General features: G+C 53.6%; 1 protein-coding gene across 1 annotated transcript in view; it reads left to right on the top strand.

The window, feature by feature from the left end:
• The first annotated feature begins 38 nt into the window (after positions 1-38).
• The window catches only part of FANK1 (fibronectin type III and ankyrin repeat domains 1), a 68,477-nt gene continuing 58,090 nt past the window's right edge, over positions 39-10,425 (top strand). The window contains exon 1 of the mRNA XM_055118728.1: positions 39-114. Coding sequence (XP_054974703.1) covers positions 102-114 — 13 coding nt within the window. The 5' untranslated portion in view covers positions 39-101. The remainder of the gene's footprint in view (positions 115-10,425) is intronic.

Raw genomic sequence — 10,425 nt, 5'->3', positions numbered from 1 at the left:
CCCCGTCGCCGGGGCAACCGCAGGACGCCGCCCGGGAGGCGTTAGCAGGGCCGGCGGCGGCGCCGGGGGCTCGGCCCGTGCGGGGCCCGCAGCGGCTGACCATGGAGCCCCAGAGTAAGGCGGCCGGGGCGGGCCGGGGCGGCGCGGGGACGGGCGGGCGCCGCCGGGCTGGGCCCTGGGACCCCCCGCCCGGGCTCCTCCGGGGGGGGCCTGAGCGCCCGGGGCGACCCCCGGGGCGGGGGCTGGGAGCTCGCGGGGCCGCTCCCCACCCGCCGGCGATCGCGGCCTCCTCCGGGTCGGGCGCGGCAGGAGGCTGGGGCCTGGGGGTGGCAGGACCCCCACCCCGTCCTGGCCGCGCTCCCCGACACTCAGAGACGAGCGGCCTCGGTCCCACAGCTGGGCGCGGGGCCAGAAACCCGGGTTAGGACCGCGCCGTGGGCCTGCGCGGTGACCAGCTGACCAGGAGTGACCCCTGGCCACCCCTGCCTAGGTGAAATGGGAAATCAAAGCTTGAGTCCATGCTAGAGGCTCTGTGAAGGAGGACATGCAGAGATTTTTTTTTTTTTGAGGGGGGCGTTGATTTGCTTTTTGCTGTTTCCTTGCTTTAACCTAAATAATAATAATAATAATAATAATAATAATAATAGTAAGCGCGGCGGGGGAGGGTGGGCCTCCAACCCCGCCCCTTTTCCCAGGCCTGGGCCGCTGCCCCTCCCCTTCCCAGCAGGAGAGCCGCTTTCTGCAGGGCTGTGGGAATCCTCAGCCCGCACAGAAGGGCGCAGTTGGATTCCCAAAATCAGCTTTTCTTTCTTTCTTTTTTCTTTCTTTTTTCTTCTTTCTTTCTTTCTTTCTTTCTTTCTTTCTTTCTTTCTTTCTTTCTTTCTTTCTTTCTTTCTTTCTTTCTTTCTTTCTTTCTTCCTTCCTTCCTTCCTTCCTTCCTTCCTTCCTTTCTTTCTTTCTTTCTTTCTTTCTTTCTTTCTTTCTTTCTTTCTTTCTTTCTTTCTTTCTTTCTTTCTTTCTTTCTCCCCCTCTCGCTTCATTTCAGAAACTAAGGTCTCAGCTCAGAACCATTCTCTAAGGGGAATTACTAGGATTCTGGGGCCAAAGGGGCAGTACGGCAGGTAGGGGCTTTGCCTGCAGTGGCCTACCCCGGTTGGGTCCCCAGCATCCCTTATGGTCCCCTGAGCACCACCAGTGCAGAGCCAGGAGGGACCCTTGAGCGTTGCCAGAAGGCAAAAAGGGCGGCGGGGGGACTAGCATTGTCAGTTATTTTATTTTATCTTTGGTTTCTGATTTTGGACCACAGCCGGCTGTGTTCAGGGCTTGCTCCTGCTTCTGTGCTCAGGGATCTCTCTTCCCTGGGAGCAGTTGGGGTGCTGGGGTTTGAACCACAGTCGCCTGCGTGCAGGGCAAGTGCCTTATCCCTGGGACTATCTCTCCCACCCACCCCCGGAAAGATCACTAATTTCAAAAACAGAGAAGAAATCCAAAACTTTTTTTTTTTTTTTTGGAACTTGGCTTTGTGGAGAAAGTTTAAAATCCAGAGTTACGGTTGTTTGAATGGATGGGATTTTTTTATGTATAGTATCTGGTATCTCGCCTTTTGCTTTGTAGTTCTCAAGAAGCTACATTTTACCATAAGCTTTGGAGGAAAATGGAATATACAATAATACTAAAAACATTTGGTCTGTGTCTGACTGACGCCAAGTTACATATCGTTTCTCTTTCCAGAAGAAATGCATAAAAGGGAGAGGCATCTTTGTAAAAGAATGACCTCTCCGTGTTATTGTTCATATAAACTATCGGCGTCAAGTGCTTTAGCACTCTCTCTCTCTCTCTCTCTCTCTCTCTGTTCATTCAGTCCTTTCCGGTACCTGATATGTCCAAGACACTGTTCTTAGGTTTAAGAACTTAGCAGGGGAACCGTTCTGGTTTTGATCATCATCTGAAAACCGAACAAGACTTGCCCCCAAACTGCTGTGGCCTCACTGGGGTTGGAGGTTGAGGGATAGGAGTGAAGAGAGAGCTGAGCGGGGGCAGGGGGGCTGGGAATCCATCGAGGCACACAGCATGACAGGGCAAAGAGGGGAAAGGAGCCGGGGGTCAGCTGCTTGGAAGCTTCCCCAAGTGTGGGAGCAGCCTGAGGGGGAGGCTCAGAGCCGGCAGGGGAGTGGGCTGGAGCCGGGCACAGAGGTCGGTGGGGGGCTTGCCTTGCCCACGCCCAGGGTTCAATCCTGGGTGCCACTGTGATCTCCCCAGCCTGCCAGGAGTAAGCCCTGAGCAGAGCCAGGAGTGGCCCAGAAACAAACAAAAAAATGAGAGGAAAAAAAGGACAGGAAAGATAGCTGTGAGGCCCCGTGGGGCCAGACTCAGGAAACCAGGGTTCTAGCCGGGAGGGCCCACAGGCGGAGACGCGCCTGCGCCCGCAGACCCTGCAGCAAGCTGCCTGCTCCCGGGCCGGGGACACGGGAACCCTTTACTGAGTGATCCGTGCCTGGGGAATGACTAAACTCACTCCTTCCTGCATGTCCTTCCATGGGCTTGGACTCCGGTTCAGTTTAGATGACTCAAACAATTGCCATTTATCTCGGAGACTGCTTCCACAGTCTGATTCACTCTATTTTGGGTAAAGGCGAACGCATTCATCACTAGAGCATATTTGAAGTGGCAGCGTTCAATGATCTCTACGATCCCTCTGTACTTAATAAGTCAGATTTCGACTTAGGCTTAAGTTTGTCCATTCCCTCGAAAGTATTGGAAAACACCGTGGACATGGTGTTGGCAAGTGTTATAATGACGTGCAATCATGATAGCGCCGGTGCCGAGATTGTATTAACAAAACAAGGTGTTGTTATATCAATATTATCTAATATGTTAAGCCGGTGTTTGCAGAGTCACTTTTGTTACTGGGGGATTTCAAACCCCGTTCTACAAGAGTGTTTGAATTACGGCATCAGGAAATTGATTAAAAGAATGTATTCTTCTTAATTGCTTTTAGGAACCAAACATATGTCTAAGGAGCGGCGAGAAATGCCCCCGAGTCAGTCTTATCCATTCTGTTTCCACATACTTAGGTTTCTATTACTTTTAGGAATGACCTTTTAGAACCGTCATTAAAATCCAATCAGCAGAAACTCTTCAAACCCCACAGCTGGCTGGCGCTCTGGCAATCCCCAGAGGACCACCGGGGCGACCAGGGTTTTACCGAATCATAATAAGTCAATGATCCAAGAAACGACTCCTCGGGGAAAGGGCAAATTAAATAAGTTCACAACCTTGGGCCATTCAGAATGGTTTCGCTCTTGGCTTACACAATTACATCTTTAATTATTTTCTTCCTAAACTAATTACAGCGTTGGAGAAATAACCCATCTCTGAGCTAACACGGAAGCTTCCGGTCAAAGTTTGAGTGCAGCTTTCGAAAACGCTTGACTTCCACTTTAGTTCCCTTCCCTCACCTCCTAGCGTGTGGTTCTGTCCAGGGGTAGATCTGGGGGCGTGTCAGCTGTGCCCCCTCGGCCCCTTCGCCCTAGTAGCCCGAGCAGGGTCAGTGCTCCAGAAACTGGCAGCTTTGGCCCCACCTCACGGCCCCCGAAGGGTCCCGCTCACACCCCCAAAGCAGCTCTAAGTGCCACTAAAAGCCAGGCTAGGACCTGAGTTATTCCGCCTGTGACTAAGAGGGCAGGACAGGCGCCCAGAGGACTCAGGCTCCCCGCAAACCCGTTTTTCCACTGGCCTTTCTGTGTTTAAACAGGATCTGGCCATTCACCAGTTACTCGAAGCAGGAAATCAGAGCCCGTCTTAAGGCCTCTCACTCACTCTCCGCCCCGCCTCACCGTCCTGACTGTGGACCGCCCTCAGCGCGTACACGCCGCCGTGTCTCTTTCTCACCCTCCCCAGCCTCCGCACTGCCCCGCCAAGACCCTCTCTGGCCTCAACCGCAGTGGACAGCCCTGCCCGTTTCTATGTTTCCTCCGCACTCGAAATGCCGACAAGCTTCTCCAGTTGCAACCAAGTTCAGCTCAGCCCTCTGCCCACCGCCTTTGGAGTGCCGAGGGTCACTCCCTCGGCCACCCGCTGGTCTGGAAGCTCCGGGACCACGCTGCCTCGGGTCCCTAAAACACACCAGTTCCTTCCAGCAGGGCGAGTATTTGTCAGTGTTTCTTTCCTCCCGCCCTGGTCCGTCAACCCAGTGTCCCTGGGTCTTAAGCATAGCTCCTGGGACCTCTTTTTTTTTTTTTTCTTTTTGGGTCACACCTGGTGATGCACAGGGGTTACTTCTGGCTCTGCACTCAGGAATCACTCCTGGCGGTGCTCAGGGGACCATATGGGATGCTGGGAATCGAACCCGGGTCGGCCGCGTGCAAGGCAAACGCCCTACCCGCTGTGCTATCGCTCCAGCCCCTCCTGGGACCTCTTGACTCCCCAGGGTAGATGTTCCCCCTCCCCCCGACACACAAATTTTCCTTTTCCTCGAACTCTTTTGTTAATTTGGAGAAACTCCTGCCTCCCCAGCAGAGGTCAGGGAGGGGACAGAGTGAGCCCATCTGCCAGGACTTCGTGCCAGGCCCAGCCCGGAAGCAGCCTGGCTCGGGACAGTCCTGCTGTTAGCAGCTGGACACCTCCCTTAATTGGATTTCCCCAAGTGGGCTGGACGTACTGGAGGAAACGACACGCCGGGGACATTTGAACGGCCTCCCGGAGACAGAGCTCCCGGGACAGCGTCTTTCCACCACACCGAGCCGACCGCGTCTCCGCCCACCGCGGGAAACTTGCACACTCATTCCCCGAGACAGCGGCCAGAATTGGGGAGTCATAAACCACTTAAGCCCAGGACTCTGGCAAAGCCTCTGCGCCATCTTCCCCTCTTCATACGTGGTTGTAGTCACGAGTGAAAATGAATGCAACCGGGTCGGTTACAGTGCTCGAGAAATACATGCTCATCCCAGGTCTCAAACTTAAAAAAAAAAAAATTAGTTTCCAAGCAACACCGTTTAGACAGCTGTAATTCCAAATCCCCATCCAAACACCAAACTCGACGGCGGTCCTGACCTCCACGTGCTCTGCTGGCCGCGGGACAGGGACGGCTCTCGACTTCGCTCCCGGGTCTTGCCGAAAGCCCCGGCTCGGTCCAGCCAAGTCTCTTCCCGGGAACATGGAGGCGGCTCCTGTGGATGGGGCAAGGAAGCACCGCCTCGCCTCTCTTGTGGGGGCCTGCCCAGCCGGCCGGGGCAGGGCGCCAGCCAACCGGATTCAAGGAGGGGCTGGGAATGCCGCAGGAACGCAGGAACGGCTGCCGTGACTCATGTGGTTCTGACTCTGGGGCGGGTTCCTGACAGGGACAGCCTAGACCCCGTGTCCCCTCCCACGCCCCGGCTGTCCAAATCTCTCCCTTGATCTTGTCTTGCTGCTGCTGCTGGGGTGTGTGTGTGTGTGTGTGTGTGTGTGTGTGTGTATGGCGGGGGAGGTTCTCTCACGCTTCCCTGCTTCCCTGGCTCCCTTGGAATGTGCAGCCACCCTTTCACCTACCTGTTCTTTAAAACGCCTCCCGGGACTGGAGAGATAGGACAGGAGTAAGGCATGTGCCTTGCATCCTGCAGACCCCAGCTCCAATCCCCCCGCACTGCGTATGGTCCTCTAAGCACTTAGCACAGAGCTGGGTGAGCACCACACAGCGTAGCTGCCCCCCCCCCCCAAAACAATACCAAAATGCACCTCCCGGACTCCACCATCTCTTGCACACTCGTTCTAGTTCTCCTTAGGCCCAATAAGAGCTCATTTCGCCTTCCTAATTTTGCCTCTGCATTTTTTCCCCCCATTTTATTACTATTGCAATCTGTTGTCTCAAGATATATGTTCAGCCATTCCATTACAAGCAAACTTGACACGGATTAAGGACTTTAATGTAAGACTTGAAGTCCTAACACCTGCAGAGACACAGTCAAGGTCCTTGCCTTCGGTCTGGGCAGTGACGTCCCGGCTCTGGCACCTCTAGTGCAGGCACCAAGGAGACCAAGAAGCCAATTAGAAAAGAGACCGATGACCAGGCAGCTCACCGAAGGGACAAAGACGCCACTGAACCATCGACTTAGGAAGAATTAGTATCCAAAGAGGCAATAAACTCATTGTGCAACTCAGTGGCAAGCCACCGAATAATCTCGTTAAATGTAGATGACGGGAGAAATCACACAACCGTTCGGCAGTCCTGTGCCCGTGCCACTCCTGGTTGGATTCCTGGCACGGGGGTCTCCTGAGGAGTGCTCCCTCGCATGGAACCAGGAGGAGCCTCTGAGTACCCCTGGGGGCGGGACGGCCCAACCCCTCCCCGCAGAGATACGGAACCGACCTAAGTATCTGCAGAGAGAAGATAGACACACACAGGAATATTACTCAGAGGAGGCCCCGCCATTGCCTTGAGGACATCCTGTGAGCAACGTGAGATAATCCGAGGAGGAAAGGTGCTCTGAGTTCACTTAGGAGTGGAACCCGAACCACCCCAACTTACAGACACCAAATAGAACCATGGTTTCCAGGGGCGAGGGGGTGGGGGGCACAGAGGTGCTGGTCAATGTGTACGAGCTCCAGATTAGAAGGCGAACAGGTTCTGGGCCTAATGTATGTGGCGACTCTAGTTAACAATGCTTCATTCTGAACTTGGAAGTTTGCAGAGAAGGGGCATGAAATGCTTTCTCTCTTTCTCTCTCTCTCTCACTCTCTCTCTCTCTCTCTCACACACACACACATACACACACGCAGGTAATTGCATGTCGTCAGAGAGGCGTGGTGGTCATTCTGCAATACACAAGTGCATTAAATCATCACCTTGTACCCATTAAGTTGATACAATGTCATGTCAAGTGTATCTCAATAAAGCTGGAAAAGATGGAAAATCACTGAGCTCAGCATTTCCTTCCCCGGAGCTTTGTGATACTTGGAAGAAACCAGCTAGCCCAAATGTGAGTAATTCCCTTTACTAGCGAGTTCTAACGCAGCGGCTGTCGGCTGCCACAAGCCTGTCTCCACAGGATTTGATTATAACTCTCAGTCCAGATTGCAAGGAACTTTTCCTTGCTGCTGTGAACAATGCGACTTCATCTCTTGTATTAATACTTTGTACTCTATCTCTCTCTGGTACATTCTCGCTGGAGATTGGTATTAGCTCATGTTACTGTGTAACAAGTGACCCCAAGCTGGTCTCTGGACAATAAACGCTTGTTTGCCGTAGCGGGCTGCCGCCTGAGACGTCATTCACTCTCTCTCTCTCTCTCCAGATAGGGCGGGAACAGCCTGTGAGGCCTCCCCCTCAGAGCGGACGATGCTTCTGGTCAATAGCGCATTGTGAAAGGGCCGAGTTGTTAGCCGGCAGCCACACCCTCCCGTGGCCCTTGGTCTTATCTGGGCCGCTAGGGAGATTCTCCGTGTTGGTCTGCAGCCGCGAGCTGGATGCTGAGAGCATCTAGCTTCAGGCAGCCTCAGTGCCTTGATGCTGACCTTTTTTTTGGTTTTCTTTTTGGGTCACACCTGGCGATGCACAGGGGTTACTCCTGGTTCTGCACTCAGGAATTACTCCTGGCCGTGCTCAGGGGACCCTATGGGATGCTGGGAATCGAACCCGGGTTGGCCGCGTGCAAGGCAAACGCCCTACCCGCTGTGCTATCGCTCCAGCCCTGATGCTGACCTTTAGCAGCCCGTGGCCAGCAGACACCAGGCCATGGTCAGCGCCGGAAAGAGCCTGGAGGTGGTGGCTCCCTGAGCACGGCCCCCCGAGGAGAACTTAGCCTGGCTGGCCGCCTCAAGACAGCCCGGGCAGAGAACTTCACAGAGCGGGAGGGTCCAAATTCCCCCAGCCCACGTGCAAAATGAAGCAAGGTGCCAAGCGCGGGTTGACGTCTTGCTCCTTTCCTCTGGGGCAGTTCTTCCTTCTTCACTGCGGCAACAGGAGCCTCGTGTCACCCCCACCAGGTCCTGCGGTCCCCGATCTCAGCGGCGGGACCTTCCGACTTACAGCCTTGTGAAGGCGGAGCTGAGCCGGGCATGCGGTGTCCAGGCGACACTGACCCCGGCTGACCAGCTCACACTGCGGGCGCCCCCGGTGACCCGCCCCACCCGCAAGACCGGAGATGCAGGCCAAGGGCCTCGGCAGGCACTCTGTGACTTCTCAGTGGGGACCACACACGGCAGGAGGGCAAGGCTTATCAGGGCCATCGGGGCGCAGGAACAAAGCAAACACTGTCATTAGCACAGCCCCGCCGCGCCCCGGCTCCGCGAGGGACCCTGTCTGGCCCGCGTGCTCGGGAGGCCTGGCTGTCGGGCCCGGGCCCGGGTCTCTCAGGGATTTCTCTGGTTTTGCCCTTGGCTTTGGTCATTTGGCCTTATGCGCTGGCATCCCTAGTAGTTTGTTGGAGGGGTGTGTGGGCATACCCAGGGGGGCCGGGGGACCACTTCTCTATACAGGGGTTGCTCCTTGAAGGATTCGGGGGTCCGGGTGGTGCCAGGCATATGCTCTGGCTCATTTTTTTTTTCCTTTTTGGGTCACAGCCAGCGATGCTCAGGGGTCACTCCTGGCTCTGCACTCAGGAATTTCCCCTGGCGGTGCTCAGGGGACTCTATGGGATGCTGGGAATCGAACCCGGGTCAGCCACGTGCAAGGGAAATGCCCTACCCTCTGTGCTATCGCTCCAACCCCTGCTCTGGCCCATTTGATGGAATATTCTACAGTGTCTGGAGGAAAGCACAGGGATTGTTGTCAATATTATCCTTTGAGAGTTTTATTTCCTTTAGGCATATCTCTTAGGGTACAGTGCAGCCCCTTAATTGGGCTGACCATGGCCTATTTCTAGCATTTTTCCTCGCATGTCACCATTCGGGGATTGGCTCACGCTGGGGGTCCCCACGAGCACCCCTCCTTCCCAGCAAGTCCCCACCCTCGTTATTTGACACCAGCACCCTACTACTGCCAACTCTCTGCTTTCCCGGGGCCAGAGATTCCCTCCGGAGGAACTGTTGAGCTCATCCCTATGCTTTCTCTCCGGATCGTGTTCCCTAAAGTCTTGGTGGCCGCGCTCTTGGGTGCCAACGTGGCTGGCTGTCTTCTGGGCTGTGTGACTCTCAGGGGCTGCCTGGTGCCGTCTTGTCTTCTGCACGTCTCTCTGGGCTGAGGATTCCCAAACATCCAGGAGGGCGAGGTGCGGGGAGATGTAGGAACTGCCAGTTTCCTTGCCCGCCCTCCTCTGGGGCCGTGACCGGGCTTGGCCCCCAAATCTGCATTTATTTCACTCTGACGGCTTACAGCAGCCTTCTTGTTTCTCTATTATCCACATTTCGTTGTTGCTGTTCTTTTTTTTTTTTTTTTTTGCTTTTTTGGGTCACACCCAGCGATGCTCAGGGGTTACTCCTGGCTTTGCACTCAGGAATTACTCCTGGCGGTGCTTGGGGGACCATATGGGATGCCGGGGATCAAACCCAGGTCGGCCGAGTGCAAGGCAAACGCCCTACCCGCTGTGCTATCGCTCCGGCCCCTCGTTGTTGCTGTTCTTTGTGGAAGTCTTGATACCTGCTGGAAGCGAACATTGGTAATCAGCATTTTAGCAGAAGACCTTTAAACTCAACCCATAAGAACTCATCAGGGCTTTCAGGAATTTCCCCCCAGCATGTTGTTATTTTTAGACATCTGAAGTCTTGTAAAATTTTAATTTTTTAATCCAACAGTTCATGTTTCTCTTTGAACCATTCTACCTGTAGTTAGCCAGTCAACAACAAATACATTTTATAGTTGATATTCATGTCTTCCTGTTTGTGATAAAATTGTATAAATCTAAATTAAATCTTGAGACCTGAGTAGACAGCATTTTTTACTAAATACTTGAGTATTAGAAATGTATAATTATTTTTATAAACCTTGCATAGAAAGCACTTGTGATGTTAAAAGAAGTCATATGTGTATATATATATGTATGTATGTATGTATATATATATATATATATATTTGATACTATGGGAAAGAACAGTTATTCCCTGTAGCGGCCATTCCCAGGGGAGAGCTCTCTAGCCCTAAATATTTGGTTCATTTGGTGTAGAGCATATTCAGGACAGTCTCTGCATTGGCGGGAGGTGTCTCTGAACAACCTACAGTCTGGTGAGTCTCTTCCTTTCTCCTTTCTGTTGCTTGGCTTCCTCTCTGTCCTCATTCTGTTTTCCTTTATTTTTTTCTTTTTTTTGGGTCATACCTGGTGATGCACAGGGGTTACTCCTGGCCTGCACTCAGGAATTACTCCTGGCAGTGCTCAGGGGACCCTATGGGATGTTGGGAATTGAACCTGGGTCTGCTGTGTGCAAGGCAAACGCCCTCCCCGCTGTGCTATCGCTCCAGCCCCTGTCCTCATTTTGAACTAAGGACAATGACTAGTTCCTCAATGTCCTCCATTT

Source organism: Sorex araneus, chromosome 11 (genome assembly GCF_027595985.1).
Source record: "Sorex araneus isolate mSorAra2 chromosome 11, mSorAra2.pri, whole genome shotgun sequence".
In the NCBI taxonomy this organism is placed as follows: domain Eukaryota; kingdom Metazoa; phylum Chordata; class Mammalia; order Eulipotyphla; family Soricidae; genus Sorex; species Sorex araneus.
The sequence above is the reverse complement of the archived record's forward strand: the minus strand, read 5'-3'. Positions and strand labels throughout refer to the sequence as shown.